The sequence below is a fragment of the Ambystoma mexicanum genome, chromosome 7p, assembly GCF_040938575.1.
Source record: "Ambystoma mexicanum isolate Mex_15411 chromosome 7p, UKY_AmexF1_1, whole genome shotgun sequence".
NCBI classification, from domain to species: Eukaryota; Metazoa; Chordata; class Amphibia; order Caudata; family Ambystomatidae; genus Ambystoma; species Ambystoma mexicanum.
Window position 1 is genome coordinate 205334035 of NC_090939.1, and position 19745 is coordinate 205353779.

General features: G+C 47.9%; 1 protein-coding gene across 1 annotated transcript in view; it reads left to right on the forward strand.

Moving 5' to 3' along the window:
• The window catches only part of PSMG1 (proteasome assembly chaperone 1), a 210805-nt gene that overhangs the window by 80205 nt on the left and 110855 nt on the right, over positions 1 to 19745 (forward strand). Inside the window, exon 3 of the mRNA XM_069636068.1 lies at positions 19477 to 19628. Within this exon, the coding sequence (XP_069492169.1) occupies positions 19477 to 19628 (152 nt within the window). The remainder of the gene's footprint in view (positions 1 to 19476; positions 19629 to 19745) is intronic.

The window sequence follows — 19745 nt, forward strand, 5'->3', positions numbered from 1 at the left end:
CCTTGAAGGCGAATCCACAAATCTGGGGGAGTATTCTTTTAGTGATATTCCAGAAAATCTTAAGAAAAAATATAATTCTGCATACCTGGGGAAAAGGTCAATAATCCTGCCCTTCTGGATGTGCCAGGGAAGCTTTTTGCCAGGTTAATCCTAAGGGATCTCCATATCTGGCTAAAAGAAGTATCAAAAACCGATAAATGCCAAACAGGATTTGTAGCAGGACTTGGCACAACTATTAATTTGTTAACCACAACAGCTCTAAAAAAAAAATCAAGCGGTAACAAAACATCAACCAGTCTACTTTGCATTCATTGACTTTAAGCAGGCGTTCGACTCAATATCCAGAACATTGCTGTGGTATAAACTAGCAGAAGCAGGATGTCCAACCTACCTATTGAAACTGATCCAACTATTCTATTCTAATATGTCAATACAGGTCAAATTGAATCGTGCAAGTCTGCTTACCAAAGATATCTCGATGGATGGAGGACGCAAACAAGGGTTCATCCTGGCTTCAAAACTATTTTTGTGATATAAACGATATGAATGAGGTGATCATTCCCCCCTAAATTAGGGAGTCACCCTATCTCATGGCTCCTTTACGCCGATGAGTTAGTGTTTTTTGATCTAACACCAATAGGTCTGCAAAGGAAATCATCTACTCTACAGGACTATGCTTCCCAAAACTTCTTAACAATTAAGATACAAAAAAATCAAACACCCTTGTTATTGCTAAAATTAAGAAAAGTAAGATTATGCTGAACTGGAGTATAGGAGGAATGTTCCTAGAAAATATCCACGAATATAAATATCTAGGCCAAAACATCAATAATAACATAAGAGATGCAGCCTACAAAAATGAAGTAAGCTATACAATAGAATCTCTAACCTCACAGGCAAAGTTGATACATAACAATTACAGGAAATGTCCTGTAAACCCATTAAAATGTTCTACAACCAGAAAGTAATACCCATTGTCACATATTGTGCACAAACTAAGCTGATAGACAATCAACCAATTTGGAATGTTATAGTGGGAATATTCTGGAAATCGCTCCTGTCCTTGCCTAATTGTTTTCCCATACAAATGGAGCGATTCGAATTAGGATTGCTATCTATCCAATCTAGTGTGGCTTGGCAGTTGCTGGCCCTATACAGAAAATGCCTAATGGAAAACTCTGTAGAACAAACCTTATTACCAATCATTGCTGAGGCCATAACAAACAAACGAGATATGGATCTAAAAAGCTGGACAGAACAATGTGAAAAATGTATGCAAAAAGCAGATATTGATATCTCGTTACTGAAGGAGAGACCAGACATAGCAAAGAAAAAATTCAGAGAATAGGAATGAATCGAGGTGCGGGCCTCGTGCATGATCTACAAAATCTTTAGAAGTGGGGCGTTTACAATTAAAGTGTTAAATCAAACCCCAATATACTTGCTAACATTTCCTGATGGCATTAAGACTACGTTTTAATCTATGGCCAACAAGAGAGGCAATGGTTCCCCGACATAAGTCACCTAATGGCGATACATCATGTAGATTCTGCAATATAATATGCAAAAAAGAAACGCTAAAGCATCTCCTGACTAGCTGTCAAAATCTTAATCGTCAGAGGAAAGAAAACTTATAAACACATGAGCGAGGTTAAAACACTAACCACAGAAGATATGTGGGTGTTAATGTTTAATGCAAAGACTATATCCTTAAATATTGCAATTATCAATTTTCTAAGTAGGTACCCAGAAACAATCCCAAAAACCAAATAAACAATCATAAATTGGAAAACACTTGAATCTGATGATATATCTGTAATGCGTGTAGAAACAAAGGGTCAGTGATTTAGAAAAATGTAATGTGAATACTGTAAATATGCATTTTAATGTTTGACTGTTTTTAAGTACTCACAAGTGACGGCACAAATAGGTGTGTGTTTGGAAATATGAGATTGAGTATGTAAACCTTTTTATGAAGATTTTAAACAGGCTGGTAGTCTACAAATACATGACGATAATCATGTGATTGCACATATTTATTAAAGATACAATCCACAGATGTAGTGCGGAAGTTATGTCTACAGCTTCAAATGATGCCACTGCTTTCAAAGAATGCATATGAATGAGGATAAGCATTTTTATCATACAAGTTATGATCCCGCTAATCTTGCTAATGTGTTTAAAATGTACATTTGAACAAATTGTTATACATTGATAATTGTGAATTTGTGAAAGGTTGATTTTCAATCAAATCACAATAAAAAAAATCATAATAATAATGATGAAAATCTGTAGTCTCCATTTGGAGCTATAGTCCACTCAAACTTTTTTTTTTAAAAAACCTTTTTTTATTAAACAGCAGGCGAACAATACACAAGGTAAGCACAAGGTAGGAACAGTTAAACCAGTACAGGCATACAGTCAGTGCATCTAGTATTAACATTTTCCATCAAGGACGCATACAGTGCGGACGCAGTATAAGAGAGCCCTTGGCTCGGGATAGACCACCCGCATGAGTGGGTGTAGTAGTTGGGGAAGTTGTATCAGGTGTCGCATTTAAATCTGACATATAGGAGCGAAACTGGATCCAGACATCCCTAGGCCTCGAGTGGGCTGGTTGTAGGCAGGACCACGCTTCCTCAGTGCCTGACGCCCATGTGAGAGCCCTGAGCCATTGCGCATGCGTGGGGGGTGCGGGGCGAAGCCAACAAAGCAGAATGGCTCGTACCGCAAGGAGCATGCAAAGGCCGGCCAGTTTCTTGGAATTTCGGGGTAACCCTGGAAAGTCATGGAATAGGCCCTTCATTGGGGAGGGGTCGATAGATTGATCGAGTATAGCAGATACAGTTGTGAACACCGTCTCCCAAAATTGGGAGAGCCGGGGGCAGGCCCAGATCATGTGCATATAGTCGGCGCCATCCTGCCCACACCTGGGGCATCTTGGGGAGTGATCACTAAGCATACGATGCAACCTGCTCGGGGTATAATGAAACCTATGCAACACCTTTAGTTGAATCAATTTGAAACGGGAATTGAAAGACACCTGGTGTATACGGGCACACATGTGAGTCCAGCGCTCGTCCGTCACCTCCACCCCGAGGTCCTCCTCCCACGCCCGCCTTAGCCCAGTGAATTGCGGAGTGGTTCTGGATTACATTATTGTGTATAGCCTAGATATTTTCCCTCTGGTAGGTGTGGGGGAAGTCAGTTCTTCGATAGCGGGATCATCCGGCGGCATTGCTGGAAACATGGGGTAGTTTCTTTTAAGGGTTTTACGTAGAGCTGAATACTGAAGCCATGCACTCGGGCCACCCCTCAAGGGCAGCGGCAGGTGGGGCCACTCAACAAAGCTACCCTGCTCGAATACGTCACGGAGCAACTCGTATCCCGCCTCAGCCCATCTGCGCGCAGTCGACGGCGGTACTCGTGGGATCCCGGGGAGAAAGTTCCACAGTGGGAGATTGCCATGAAATGGATGAGGAGTATCTAGCAATTTCCACGTTTTCGTTAGCGCCAGGGAGGTGCAAGCCACCAGATTCAGTGTATCCCGTGCAAAAGGAATGGGCTGTATCACCAGGGAGCGGATGTCTCAGTCGCTGACCCCCAGCCTTTCAAGTCTAACATGTGGAGGAGGGTCTGCTGTGTTAAACCAGTAGGATGTGTATTGGATTTGAGAGACCAACCAGTATTTAAGAAAATCGGGGGCCCCAAAGCCGCCATCAGCCATCGGGGTGGACAAGGTCCCGAGCTTGAGCCTGACCGCGCCCGAATGCCACAAAAAAGAGTTGATGTTGCGTGTCAATGCTTGGAAGAAACCCTCGCCCGGCCACAGGGGGATGCTGGTGAACCTGTATAGTAGTTGGGGTAATGGTATCATTTTTAATAACCCTATTCTACCTGCCAGGGAGATCGGCAATTTGTTCCATGCCAGAGTCTTAGTCGCCAGGTGCGCAAGGTAGTTTTGATAGTTCTCCTCGAGGGTCGTCTCAAACTGACGTGTTATTTCAATCCCCAGATATGTGAACTTCGATTGCGCCCACGAGAACCCCATAGTGTCAGGGGGGGAAGGGTGCATTCCATGAGCGGAAAGAGCGTAGATTTTGTGCAGTTCACCTTGAGGCCTGAGATGTACCCGAAGTGGATAACATCTTCCAATATCGGGGGTAAATTAGTGGAGGGGGACCGCACAAGGAGTGCATCATCAGCGTAGAGGGATACAATATCGGCTTGACCCGCCGAGCGAAGCCCTCTGTGCGAGTGAAGTTGTCGAAGCATGTCGGCGAAAGGTTCTATCGCTAAAGCGAAGATCAGGGGAGAGAACGGACAGCCCTGTCTCGTTCCCCTGGCAATATTTAAGAATGGGGGAGCATCTGTCCTCCGTGTGGACACTGGCCACAGGCCCTGAGTAAAGCACCTTGACCCAGGAGCGAAAAACCGGCCCGAATTTGCATTGTTCGAGCACCCGCCAGAGGTATCTCCAAGAGACTGAATCGAACGCCTTCTGCGTGTCGAGGGTTGCGGCGACCGCCTGCACATTGGGGCTGATCCTGCTGATTATATTAAAGAGCCGTCTAATGTTCAGAGCGGTGGAGCGACCTGGAATGAATCCCGCCTGGTCCGGGTGTATAATAGATGGCATACAGGGAGCAAGCCTGGTCGCTAACATTTTAGCAAACATTTTTGTGTCAGTTTATGAGGGAAAGTGGGCGATATGAGCTGCACTGGGTGGCAGGTTTACCAGGTTTGAGCAGTACCGTAATTGTGGCTTTGCGGGGTAATGAGGGGAGTGTGCCTGCCTCTACCGATTCCTCCCAAAGAGCTATTAAGTGAGGGAGTAAGAGAGTCTTATAACATTTATAGAATTGCACCGGGATGCCATCAGAGCCGGGGGCCTTTCCTTAGGAGAGAGAGTCTATGGCCTCCGTAAACTCTTCCGGGGTGAGTGGAGAATCGAGGGAACCAGCGGTCTCGGGAGAGAGCCGTAAGATAGGAGTCCACCTCCGCCTCTGTGGCCTCGTCCGAATTGGAGTATAGGGCTTCGTAAAAAGCGAAGAACTCCGAGTTGATGGCCTGTGACGTGATAGCTAAAGAGCCATCTGAACGAACAATCCCAGGTATATGTGGAGCACCCAGCTCATGACGGATGAGTCTAGCAAGGAAGCGGCCGGAGCGCTTGCCCTCTCCGTATCTCCTCGCCAGGCTGGGGCTATCTAGGAATTTTTGTTCCCGTTCCGCAAGAGAGCGAAAAACATCCAACTCCACTCCTATAGCTGCAAGGGTCACAGGGGTTGAGGACCGCGAGCACTAGGCCTCCAGGGTCGACAGTTTGGTTTCGCTGGCAGTGATATCCCTTCGAATTGTTCTAAGTATGCCACTCTCTTTGGACAGTGCTATGCCCCTAATATATGCCTTAAAGGCCTCCCATAGGGTGGCCTGGGAGGACACAGAGTCCTTGTTTATTTCGAAATACTCCTCAATGGCTACCTCGAGCTCCGATCTGAACTGAGGGTCAAGGAGAGAATGAGGTTTCATCCTCCAGCGTCTGGTACGGTCACTGTCCAGTCTCCAGCCCATGGTGATGGTCACCGGGGAGTGGTCAGATAGGATCCTAGGGAGGATCGTTAATTGTACCACATTTTTGATCAATACCACAGAGATTACCCACCTATCAATTCGGGAATAGGAATCATGGACTGAAGAGTAAAAGGAATAGACGCGGGAATCAGGGTAGAGTAGTCTCCATGCGTCTACAACCGCAAGGCGGGGGAGGGACGACAGTTTAGCATAGGCTGCCCTGGTGAGTTGGCGGGGCCTGGACCCAGATCTGTCAAGGTCTGTATTAAAAATGGTGTTGAAGTCCCCACCCCAGAGGATGGGAACCAAAGGGAAACCATCTAGGAGGGATGTGAGGTGTGAGAAAAACTCTGGGTCATCATAGATGTTCAGCAAGATCACCTCCCTATTCTGAAGTGTAGCATGAAGTAGTACCTATCTACCCTGGGGGTCTATTTGTGAAGAAATTAGTGTAAATTTAAGACTCTTATGAATAATAGTCATAACCCCACGACTTTGAGTAGAGAAGTTGGTGAAGTATCTCTGGGGGCCCCAGGTTCTGGCAAATCTCAAACAATGTTCAGAGCGCGCATGTGTCTCTTGTAAGAAAAGGATCTTGGGTCCATGCCATTCTGCTTGCAGCTGTATCTGTCTCATTTTTTTAAAATTGCCCAGTCCCCTCACATTCCAGCTCATGAAGGTTAGATTGTTCTCCGTCAGAGGAGCGGTGACGCTCATATCGCCGGGATGATAATGTCCAGTGGGCCGATATAGCAGCCCTGTAGCCCCATTAACACTGCATTACCCTGCGGTCCGCCCTCGCTGCCAACGCCAAACTTTTTTATAACAAAACACCCATCACAACACACCCCCACCCACATCCCTCCCCCAACAAGACGAATGACAACCCCAAAACCCCTTAACCAAATCCAAACCAGTGGCATCAACGCCTGGGGGCCTGTGGGCCGGACTGATGACGCCACTCCGGGCCTGTGGCAGATCCAGCGAGAACATGGTGCCTACAATGAAGCTTCGGACGTGACTTGACAACTATATTTGGCACAATTTAACTTGGCACAGTCATGCAGAGTAATCCAACTGACAATTGTTGAGAAGTACAAGTGTGGTATATTCTTGGCGTCGGGGGGGGGGGGGGGGGGGAAGCCGGTGTCGGCGCCTCCCCAACGGGCACGCTGAGTAGCTGTAGAGGAATAGCTGGGGAGGAAGGTCGACCTGGGAAATGATCGTCGATAAACCTGGAGGCCTCCTCTGGAATTGTGAAGAATGACACCTGATTGTTGTGCTCCACTCGTAGCTTAGCGTGGTATAACATGGAGTATTTGACTCCGTGATCCTTAATCCTTCTTTTCACAGCCAAGAAAGTCTTGCGCTCCCGCTGGACAGCCACCGAGGAGTCAGGGTATAGGTGTATCCTTGCTCCATCCAGTAGAAGTTCACCTTGGAGTCTTGCGGCTCTAAAGAGGGCATCACGGTCTCGGAAGTTAAGGACACGAGCTATAATGGGTCGCTGAGGTGCACCCGGCTTGGGTTTAGGCGGCAGGGCCCGGTGTGCCCGCTCCATAGCAAACTGCGGAGAGAGCTTCGGTGAATCCAGAAGTGACAGTAATGTGTGTTCCACAAAGTCTTCCATCGGCTCTCCGATGCCACTCTCGGGGGCCCCAATGATACGGAGGTTGTTACGCCTCGAGCGAGATTCCAAGTCCTCATTTTTCTTCTCCACCTCAAGGACACGGTTGGATAGAGCCGTGACCTCCGAACGCAGCGCCCCCAGACCGTCCTCGGCGGAGCTCACCCTGGTTTCAACCTCCCAACACTCGACTGTCAGTCCTCTCAATGTGGGCCTTGATAGAGGAGATAGTGCCCTTCATGTCATCTAACTTCGAGTGGAGCGTAGTAAAACCCTCACGGATAAAGTCCATCATGTTCTGAGATTCTGAGGTAGCAAGGGATGAGGTAGTGGCAGGGGCCTGCTCGGAGACCTCCTCAGCAGGGCCGACCGGAGTCTTCGTGAACATGTTTATGGAGCTCTGTTTTTTCCCAGTCCCTTTAGTCATTGTGGCGGTGATGTGACTCAGGAGAGAAGAGGGAGAGCCGATGGTATCCCTCGCCTCCACGGACAGGATCAACGAGGTGCAGCCCCCAGGGGATCCAGGCCTCAATGGCAGAGGTTGGCAGGGTACAACCCAAGCAGCGCCGGGGAGCCCGAAGTCAGGCGCCCTGGAAGGAGGAGAAGCGGGGACATGGCAAATCTTCGGGTGTCGCAAGGTATCTGGCACGGGGCAGCGGGGCCGGGTGACGTGGACCAGAGGGGATCCTAGCAGGCCGCGTCCAGGCCGCCAGGGGTCCGAGCCCCTCCAAGTGCAGACAAGAATCTAGTGCGGTCTGCACTGCGCCAAGAGGGTCACAGCACGTCGCTCGGCGGGAGCAGGCTGGTCATAGGGCGTCCTCTATCGGGTGCGGATGGTTGGTGGCCCCCGCGAAGCAACGCACCGATTTGTCTTTATCTCCGCTTCGGGACGGCCAGGGGTTAGCAGCATCCCCAACCCCCACGTTACCTTGCGGCCGCCAAGGGTCCGGCAACCTAGTCCACAACAGCGGGGGAGCGCAGCACCTGGCGTCCGTTGGTGTGCCGCAGCTCTACCCCGGGCTCTGAAATCTCGCTAATGGGGGTGGGGGGGTGGGTTGGGCAGCGAGGAGGAAAGCAGGGTGAAGGCCGATATAGGAGTCGATGAGGGCCTGAGTAGGAGCCCCCCAGCTTGGGCGCAGGTCCAGCACACGAATGGTTACAGTTCTAGTATCTGCGGTACTCCATGCCAGTGCCGTACGGCCCAAGCAATCACGTGGTTCGCTCCCGGTCGTCGACTCGGAGGTGTTCCACTGCCACACGGGCCTCCACAGGTTTGGCGGGTTGTTACGGTACCGAGGGCCTGGACCGTCTGACTCTCCTCGAGTGCCGGATTTCAGCACGCAGATTCGCGGGCGATGGGGGATGGTCGCGGCAGTTCGCGATTACAGGGTTACCGGCGCCGATTTTCTTCGGGATTTGGACCAGTTGGTCCCTGGTCCAGCAGCTCGCGAATCGTAGCAGTCTGCTACAAGTTGTAGATCGTAAATGCCCAAGATCAGGATCGAGCGATCTGCCTGCCACAGAGCTCACATTTCAGGTGGCCATCTTGTTCAGCGCCCCCCCCAGTCCACTCAAACTTTAACAAAGAAACACAATAGGGCTTCCCGCAGTATGTACTTGGATGGCCTTGTCTAACAGTTGTTCGTAATATAATTTTACAGCCTTTAAGTGTTGCAAGAAAAGATGTTATTAGGCCTTCTAATAGAAAGACTTTACAAGACATATCAGTACTGTCATTTCTTTCCTGTAAGAAAAGGAGCAAAACTGACTCGGCTTTCATTCAAAAGCATAGCTGAAGGAAACGCGTTTTATATTGTACACAAGTTTTAAGTGCTAGAAAGGCAAGAGTTTATACAGTGTATATATTTTTCTGGTGTGTGATGCTCTGTTTTATTTAAAAGTAAACTTTGTCTTAGTTTACGGGTGTGGCTGACGGGGTCAATTTATGTATGTTCCATATTTGTCTGTTATGATGTCATCTGATTTACCTTTGGTTCCCTTTAATAGGGAACCTTCTATATTTTCTGGGGTTCCGTACTTCCCTCTATCCCTCATTTCCCTATATAGCTTCCCAAGCCTCTGCTCTGTCTTGTCCACCGCCCATTCTGATTGAGGCATTCCTTGCAGCTCCCTCGCAGAAAGAAGATGAGTGGGCTCTGGGCCATATGCCCACCCAGGTTTGGTCGTCCAGTGTGTGCCCTAGGTCCAATTCCCACTGTGTCATATATAGGGGTCTAGGGAAAAGGAGATAGTCTTGTAATAGGTTTTAAAGTCTAGAGATCCTACCCCTCGCCGGCATTCCCTGCAAGGTAAGTTCAAATGGGCTTGGAGTTGTGTAGCTTCCCGTCGGACCAGCGGGCGAGTATACCAGTGCCAAAGCTGTGCATAAGAGAATCTGTGTGATTTGGGTAAGTAAAAGGCCAGTTTGCAGCTCGCAGAGGTGCTGGGTTGGCCATTTTCAAAGAGCTGCCCTAAGAATTCCAACTCACAAGCAACCAAGTTTTTAAAATTCAAGGGGTGAGACCCAGGGGAGAAGGCCGGGTCGTCGAAGATCGGGTAGTTCGGGCCTAGGCCATGTGTGATTGCCTTGGATTTTAATGGCCAATCCCAAATACTAAGGGTGGCCTTGGTGGAGGTCAGGATCCCAGTCCAGGACCTCCGCAGCGGGGGTGGGACATGTGGAAGAAAGCGGAGGGGAAGCGAGAGTCAAGAGTGCTCCAGTTTGATCCATTTTGGGGGCTTATCAATTATACACCATGCTTGGAAGTGTGCCAGCTGTGATGTCACTTGGTATTTACGTAAATTGGGGGCTACCAAGGTGAGAGTTGCCCATCATGACTTTCTGGGTTATTCTTGACTTCTTACTCCTCCATGTAAACCAGAGCATTTTCCTTTGCAGCCGTAGGAGGGGAGGCAATGGGACCGTAGTGGGGTGGGAGGTGCAAGCATAGAGAAATCGCAGGAGATTCATTTTACAGGCTGAAACCCGCCCAATGAGAGAGATTTCTTGCGAGGACCATCGTTCGAGGTCCCTTTCCAATTCTTTAAAGAGAGAGGGAGTTCATTGGGTATACATCTTTTGGGTATGCCGGGATCTGGACCCCGAAGTAAGGTATAGATTTCCTGCTCCATTGAATGGGGCATAGTGGCTTGAGGGCCTCCAGCTCCCCACGTCTCGGGTCCACCCCCAGGGCTGCAGATTTCCCAAAGTTAATGGCAAACTCTGTGACCTCTCCGAATCTGTGAAGCTCTTTGAGGGAAGATGTCAAGGAAGGACAGATACCCGTTATCGACAGCAATACATCATCTGCATACTGCAACATTTTATGCTGAGAGGTGTTAGTTGGTAATCCTTTAAAATTAGGGTTCATTCGAATCCGCTGGGACGAATGGCTCCATTACCAGACCAAACGGGGAGAGGGGACAGGGGGCATCCCTGTCTGGTGCCACAGGTCAAGGGAATTGGTTCTGATAGGTTGTGGTTAACCTGGAGCAAGGTTTTCGGAGATTGGTAGTTAGCTAGCACCATGCTGCGGAATCTAGGGCCAAAGTGGAAGGCTTCTAAGGTGAGCTGTAAGAAGGACCAGTCTACTTTATCAAAGGCTTTGGAGGCATCTAAGGCCAATGGGGCCAGTTTGTGTGAATCTTGGGTCGCTATGTCTATTAAGTTGAGGGCTCTTTGAATATTATCCCTGTTGACCTATTTATTCTAAATTCTGTTTGGTCTGCATCAATCAGTTTAGGAAGGGTCACTGCCAGGTGGTTTGCCAACACTTTTGATTAGATGTTGGTGTCAATATTTAATAAAGAGATGGGTCTATACAAGCCATTTTCCCTAGGGTCCTTGCCTGGTTTAAGTAGGAGGATGGTTACCGATTCTTGCATGGTGGGCGTAATGGAGCCTGAGGTGCCAAAGGAGTTAAAGAGGGCTGTTAGTGGGAAAACAATTGAGGGTGGAACACTTTGTAGAACCTCTTCGTGAACGCATCCGGGCCTGGGGCTCTAGGCTTTAAGCACTTAATGGCAGCTCCACCTCCTCGCCTGTGATCGGGGTGTCTAATTCCTCCCTGTCCGATTCCTCGAGTCGCGAAAGAGTGGCACCCTAGAGGTAACTCAATTTTTCCCCTCTATTCCGGGCAGATGCCGACATTGTTTCGGAAAGGTGAGCTGCTGCCAGTTGTAGCTTAGCATGTTTAGCATAGTGGACTTTGCCATGTGGATCACGCAGGCCTATTATTCCTTCTTTTTTGCCTTGGCCATTTGATCCACTAGGAGTCTATTTGCCTTGCTATTTTTGCCATAATAGCCTTGTTTGGATTTGGTCTAGATGAGTGTCGTCTCATCTGCGTAGTGGGCCTCCAGTTTCTTTTGGGCTGTTTGTAGAGCGCAATGGGTTTTAGGCGTCCAGCCCTTCTGCTTGTGACGAGCCTCGGCTCTTTGGACGTCCTTTTCCAGCTCCATGCATGCCTGGCATTTCCGCTTTAGTTCCATGGTTGATCCATTCTCCCCTTACCACGGTCTTCATGGCGTCCCAGGTGTTAGCTGTGGATGTGTCTGTTGCTGTGTTCTCCTGGAAATAGTTCCGGATCACTTTAGCAATAGAATCCCTAAGCGGCATGTTTTTTTAAAAGTGGGTCGTCCAAATTCCAGCAGCGCTGGGGAGGTGGTTCTTGGTTGTGTGCCCGAAGAGTTAGCTTGACTGGAGCATGGTCTGATAATATCCTTGTCCCTATGGCTACTTCATCCACGAAGGTGAAAATCTGTGGGTAGGTCAGCAGGAGATCTATCCGGGAGGATGTTCGGTGTACGTGTGAGAAGAAGGAAAAATCCTTCATGCTTTGGTGTAATACCCTCTAGGAGTCCACCACCCCCAGCGTCCGAAAAGTGGATAAGTCCAGTGGTGGTCTTAAAATCTCGGGGTGACGGTGGCTGTGATCTATCTTGTAGGGGGGCTGGGACCCCATTGAAGTCCCCAGCAATGATTATTTTGCCTTCAACAAAGGGAAGTAATTTGGTACCTAGTGCTTCGTTGTATGCCCCTTGCCCTTGGTTGGGGGCATAGACTGAAATAAGAGAGTTAAGTTGTCCATAGATCAAGCCTTTGACTGCTGGATATCGTCCTTCTGGGCAGCATAGTGTCTCTAGTGCCCTAAACTGAACCCCTTTGGCTAAGAGTATGGCGGCCCCCCCTCATTTTTTGGTTCCGCTAGAGGCCATGTATTGGAGAGGAAATTGCCTATGTCGGAGGCGTATGAAGTCTGCTGGCAGCAGATGTCTCTTGCAGGAAGATCACTGAACCCTCCATGTCCTGGAGGCGCTGTAGTATTAACTTTGGGGGGACCATTCAGTGTAATAAAATTTCATTTTTGGCGTGGCGGGGTTTCCTCAGTGGTGCTTACATTTCATGGGGAGGGGGCCTGGTGCCATTCATTCGCCATTCATGGTTTCCGATTTGCCGATTCCGTTGTGCAACCAGGGTTTTAACTTAAAGTTCGAACTTGAAGCTGTAACTGCAAACTCACTGGGTACCGACCATTTCCTGTCAGTAATGTCCCTGACAAACTGTAACAAAACTGGTAACAGGACACTCCAAGGGTTTCCAGGTGACATCCACATGGGAGTTGGGCAATGGGACGTGTGAAGCCCGCTGCAACTATCGAGCCATCGTGAGTTCCTAATGTTTCGGTGCCCATTGGTCCTGTTGTCATGGACCACCAACTGAGCTTGACGCCAGATGTTGCAGCATTAATTGTTCTGAGTACCCGGACTGCTGGGCCACGGTCATCTCACCCTCAGACCCTTCAGAACTTTTGACCACGCTGTTTGTCTCGGTTTAGGCGGGGGATCTTCGGTATTGCTGTCAGGAGAGTTGGGGGAGGCGCCATCTTTCCTTTTCAGGAGAGGTAGGGTTTAAGATCATTTTTTACATCTTCCAAGTGCCCAATCGTTCGGAGGACCCCTTTGTAGGAGAATTGAAGTGCAGTTGGGAAAAGCCAGCGATGCCTGATGTTTTGAGCACAAAGTAATAGTCAGCGGTCTCGAGGCTCTCCACTTCTTTATTGTTGCTACAGCCAGGACCTGGAAAATCTGCAGGGGAGACCCCTTAAGACAGCTCATCTTGCGATCGGCCTATTGCCATTATTGCTTCCTTGGTTGTGTAAAAGTGGACCCGAGTGATCACATCTGGGAGCGAATCCGTCTCAACTCCTCGATGAGGGCGTAGTCTGTGGGTGCGGTCTAGTATGAGCTTGGCTTTTTCAAGCAGTGGCAGAAGATTGGAATAGATCACCCACATACTCTGCTAGATTTTTTGGTCCAGAATCGAGGAGGGGGCTCCCTGTATATGTAGGTTGTTTCGGCAGGCCCTGTTTTCCAGATCCTCCTGTTTATACTCCAGGATCTCGTTCTTGTCAGTTAGGGTTTGAATCTGACATTGCAACACCAGGAGCGGTGCTGCATGTTCTTGGGTTAAGTCCTCCATCTCCCCCACTCTCTGTTCCACCTCCAGCACCCTCTGGTCGGTCTGCTCCAGCTTGACAGTGAGCTGTGACATGCTGGATCGAAATTCTGTTTTGATGTCCAACATAAAAGCCTGGATGTCGACTTTTAGTGGCCAACTGGCCAGTGCTCTCCGTGGACGCTGGCGGTGCAGATTTGGAAGTTTCTGGTTGCTTTACCTTTTCTGATGGGAGTAGCATTGTGGAGATGTCAGCGCTTTTTGGGGCTTTAAAATGTTTCGATATTGTTGGCGGGGTCCTGGCGCAACTTGATGGGTCCACTCTAGAGGATACGAGTTGTAGAATGCTTCAGGATGCTTCGCCTGATCAGGGGGGTGGGGGATCCGCTTCACCCTGCCTTAACAGGTCAGGGTACTTGGTTGTGTTGCTCAGGTGTTGTGGGCTTCAGTCCCTGATCGCTTGCACACAAAGGCTGTCTCGCTTCTCTAGTGGGACCTGGGCCCCCGATACAAATCTGCCACCCCTTGTGCAGCCTGATATGGAGTGTGTGCTCCACTAGGTCCCGTATATCATTCACTCTGGATGGTAGGCGGGAGAGGCAAGATGAGCAGGCTGATATATCTGTTTGTGCTCCGGTCTGTTTCCTAAGGGTCAGGCCACGATTTCCATTGTAACGGGCTGGGGGCCACTTCCCAGTGTTTTTATTGTATGCACTGCTTCAGGGCTGCAGTTGCAGATGCCTTTGGAGCACATGTGGGGTTTCCGCAGCTCCCGTGTATTTACTTTGTTTGAGTCAGGTTTCTGGGCAGGCTGCACCCTATGGACAGCTGCTTGGTGGGGCCCCCGGTCTATGGGTCGGTGGGAAAAAGGCCGCCTTGATTGTGCGTCGTGTTGGAGGGCTGGGGATCGTACCCCTGTGCAGCGCAGAGGAGGGAGGGAGTACCTTCTGTTTCTGCTTGGCCAGCGATGGTCCGATGATGTTGCGGCTTGTATTCTGCGTATGGTCAGCAGCTGTAGGAGCCTTTGAAGCATGGGCGGCGGCTCTGTGGCCTCCGTGCGTGTACTCTGCTTGGTTGGCTCTTGGGGCTGGTCTTCTCACTTGGAAGGTCGGTCTTTTAATGAGGCCCCAGGTCCATGGGCCAACAGGGAGATGGCCGGCTCAGCTGCGCGTCGCGGTGGGGTGCTGGTGTTTACGCTTCTATGCAGCAAGGCAGGAGGAGAGCGCCTCCCATACCTGCGTCGTCGGCGAGGCTCTGGTGGCATTGTGGCCAGCGAGGATTACTGCCTTGGAGGCCCCTACTGTATGCTGGAGTTGGAGAGTGCCGGCATCTGGGTGTTGGCTGTGTCTTAGATGGTCTGGGTCAGCTATGTTGCGGTCATCTGCAGATGAACCTCCTGCTTTCCTCCTCGCGGGGTCCGCTTGCCATCTTGGCCCATTAGGTGTCGCCGGGTGGTGCCTTTCACAGCTGCGATGAGGCTGATGGGAATACGTGTTAGCGGTTCATATTCCAGCTGGTGATGCACGAGACATTCCGGTCCCTCTGGGAAGTTTCATCCTCTCATTCCGTGGAAGGAAACCACGTTTATTTGGATGCAATAGAGGGCTTCACACAGGGGCCATTAAAGGAGCAGCCTCATCTGTGGCGCTCCAGGCCTCGCCCCCGCTGCTGCTTTTAATTCCTTTAAGGGATAAAATCCCTTCTCCATGTTTGCACTCTTTTCTTCAGGAGGGGAAATGGGAGCTGAAGGCATTTTATCCTCCTTTATGCTGATTGAGTTTTGCCTTCATAATTTTCCCAAATACTTTTTGCGCTTATTATTTACAACACAGTCCCTCTCCCTATTTTTGCAGTGCTTATTGTTTTTCTTACATCCGTGACTCGGTTCGAGTCCTCCCGGATCGAATTCCCCCAAAGCCCCCTCACCCGACAAGTTTGCCTTCTATCCACGGGGCACCTGCGGGGACCAGACAGGAATTTCGCAAAGAGGGACCTGGCGACCAAATCTTCTTCGCACTGTCTTCTGGCTAATGGCAGGAGCAGCCGAGCGTCCGAGGGCCTGTATCTGGACTGCGGCGACTAGACCGTAACCATCCGCACCACTAACAAATTGTGTTGTAGCGCCTTGAAGCATATTTTGTGCTAGATGGAATTCCAATAATGGTCACAACCCAAATAACCGGACAGACTTGAGGAATATGGAAAAGTCCATTTTATCAAGCAGGGAGACCTGACAAACATCGGATTGATGCATGTAGACTCGCATGTAGGTTTGATTGCACGGAGATCTTATAGCCCAATGTGCGTCATCTCTGACATTATAATGTGGCAAAATACACAACCTATCGAGGGGAGGGATTGGTTTAGGGAACATGTTTGCTTATAGAACATATAAGGGTTAGTGCTTCATTGGCTACTCCTTGTCTCTAGGGTACGCCTTGAACTACCTCTAAATGCAGACAGTACTGATTGTAGCGGACAAAACATCAGTGGATTGGCTCCTACAGCATTGTGTGTTAGGGTGTCCCCCAATCCCACTGATTGGTTGGCATACTATCCCAAACTTGGACTTTCAGTTCCTTAGCAGCACGTACGTGAAACGAAACTTAGGTGTTTGAATTCCATCAGACTACTCCCCATAGTCCACCATCTCTCATTGGTAGGCCACAAGCCAAACTCTCTTGTTTGTAGTTGACCATGTTGCTGCTCACTGTCCTGGAACATTCATTGGGAGTGTGAGCACACCACTATCTCAACTTGAGGTTCTGATGAATAGTCTTTGTTTTCGACTTCTGAGTCATGTGTGAGTGGACCACGAATTTGTCAATTTCAGCCTTCCATTTACTGCCATTTGATTTATGCAAGGTGCTGTTGCTCCTTTTGGCCTCTAGAGACTTGCTCACTCTATTTCATATGAACTTTGTATGCTTTTAATTGACCTGCAGCTTGGCTCTCGCATGTTTTTTTTTCTTCCTTCATCTATGAAGAATTTCTCACATACAGAGCTTTTATGGTCTGCGCTTATCCCTTAAAAATAGCATCTTCGCTCTGGCCCAACCTTGACTCATCGGCGAGCCTGCTCACTGAGCTGTTTTTCCACGTCTCCTGATTCTTACGTCCTTGGCCTGTTTCGGAGGTAGCTTGGTTAAATTCAACATGAACCGTCCATTTTCCTGATATGGTGTCTTTGCCACGTTATATATTCCTCTATAGCAAGCTTTTATACTTTGTCTTTCTACCGTGTGTTACTGCGTATTTACAGTTATTGGTCAGTAAGTTACATCTTCTTCTAGATCCATGATTACTTTAGCTTGAGGTTCATGTTACTCTTAGTGCTTCCGTTGCTTCGTTATTTAGTATTTTCATATTGGTTCAACATAGGTTGATGTATTTTCTTCATGACATCACTTTGTCCTTATTTCTGAAAATCTAGGTGCACTCCTTTTGTTTATATGATATGATATGATAGGTTAATAACCAGAGGATTCTAAGCGCGGACCCGGGGATCGAACCTGTGTTGCTCCGCGTTATCTTGCGTCCAAGGTGAGCGTATTGCCCCTGAGCTATCCTCCCGGATGGTTACCGTTTTTTGTATTTGGGATAAGTAGTGGGGGGCAGGGGAGATGAACCAGCCCTGACACGAGGTGGTACAACTAATGGAACACAGCAGATGTCCACACTTTTGTGGAACTCTTCCGCCCCACGCACACCCAATTTGTGCTGAAAATACAACCAAATGTTAATTATATGTTATAACTACTGCAATGATGCCACTATAGACATAGTTTGTAATAAAAAATGTTGACTTACAGTTCTTGTGTATTTAGTTTGATACAGAGTGTTTTGGATCATAATTTATACATACGGTTCATTTACTTCAACACAAAATATTCACTTCCAAAAGAAAATAAATTTGATGATACAATTGCTTTTGTTAATCTTTCTCCAGAGTGTACAGTACAACCAGATCTAATTATTCCCAAACAAATCCTAAACAATTTAACACATTGGAGGACTCATGGTGTTGGTAGTATCATAATTCCTTGTATATCTGCTCTGTATTTTCTTTTGGAATTTAACTTTGGAATTGGACTATTTTTTGTTGAAGTAAATGAACAGTATGTATAAATTACCATCCAAAACTGTTTGTATGAATCTAAATACACAGGAACAGTAAAGTCAACATGTATTATTACAAACTGTCTATAGTGGCGTCATTGGAGTAGTTATAACATATAATTACCATTTGGTTGTATTTTCAACACAAATTGGGTGTGCGGGGGATGAGAGAGTCCCACAAAATTTTGGACATCTGCTGTGTTCCATCACTTTGTCCTTGTCAGATTTCCTTTAATGTTTATCCACGATATTCACTGATGCATTCGGACATCTTGGCAGGGGACATTCTAACATGCAACATCCTTCCACACTTTCAGTTCGAGGACACATTCGGTATGGCTGTTGAGTGCATAACATCTCATACACTCGATACGGTATAGCAACAATGCAGGGGGTCAAGTTTATATGACGGTGGTGAGGGGGCGGGAACTGGCGGGATAGCGTTTACCTGCTCCTCTACAGTATTAACTTCACCAGTGCCTGCAAATGATTGTTAGAGGCTCTATGAATGGTGGGGGGAGGGATGGCCTTCTGTCACAAAGATGCCACCCTCAAGCGAGCTTGAGTTAATGAGGCAATATTTTCCTGCTGTTATTTGACAGAGCTGTTAATGTGTCAAATCTAAGACCCACGAGCATCAATGCTGGATCTTTAGGCCTGAGGAGTCCCATTAAGTTCCTGATCGAGGTTACACTTTCCTTGCAGAACCCCTTCGGTTTTGGGCATGAACATCAACTATGTAAGGCATCACCTCATAGGTCATAACTTCTCCAGCATTGATCATTTGCATGTTGGAAGATAGTGTGCAACCTCCCTGGTTACAGCTATATTACCTTCAGGCCGTATTACCTTTGGTGCCTGGATTTATTACGAAATGGACATCTCTCCAGAACTGAGTCTGATCCCCCTCTGGAACAATTTTGCCCAGTGTGCCATCCCATTTTTGCATAATACCTACTTTAGATGACCCCCAGTTGATTTTAGGTTTGTATACATGGCAGATACCAGATGCGTGGTCTCTGTAATGTGTCCAGTAATAATTTCTCAAAGCCAGGAATAATCTGTTCTCAGACTTAAAACGGCATTGCCTAACATTGATATGATAGGTTATTTATAACGCGCTTAATACCGAGAGGTTTCTAAGCGCGGACCCAGTGATCGAACCTGTGGTGCTCCGTGTCGCTTTGTTTCCAAGGCTAGCACGTTGCCCCTGAGCTATCCTCCCGAGATGTTGAGCATAGGCAAGCTTGCCCTGTTCACTTAGTGAGATATCTGGCATGTGTTGCTGGAAAGGTTTCACCTCTCCTCCCCTGCAAATATAGGCCCATCCCTCCTTTTAATACATTTGATGAAGGCTATGCAGTTCAAAGGAGGGGTGAAGTTGGGGTTTTAGTGGATTGGCGAGAAAGATTAGAGGAATAATGCAAGTTTATGTTGAGCAATTGAATAAATCTAGTTTTCATGTAGTTAACCACTGGTATAGCATGCAGCTGTGAAATGTAAGGATTTATTAGCATTGAATCAAACCTACCCATGATCTTTGAGCAGTAAAACCATGTTCAACAATTCTGAAGCAAATAAATAACAATAAAGAACTAGTTGTAAAGCCAAAAGTAGTACAGAAATTGTGAGCATAAACAAAGTTGATGTGCTCTGGGTGCTTTTGTCTCTCTTTTAACTCTGTGTTTTTTGTTTTAAGGATTTCTGTCAACTTATGTTCTCAATTCTGGAAGGTGGGAAGTAGCCGGATCTGCCAAGTTGTGGAATGAAAGATGCACTAAGTCAAATCCAAGAAAAGGCCCCCTTTCAACATCATCTTGTCTTTTCTACCGGATGGGTTCTGACCCTACAGTAAGTCTCTTTAAGTTATGCATTCATATTAAGGCCCAGTTCATCCTCGTCTTCCGGGTGTTTCGCATTGCTTCATTTATGTGTTTCTTAATTGAATTGCTTTGGGGAAAATGTTAA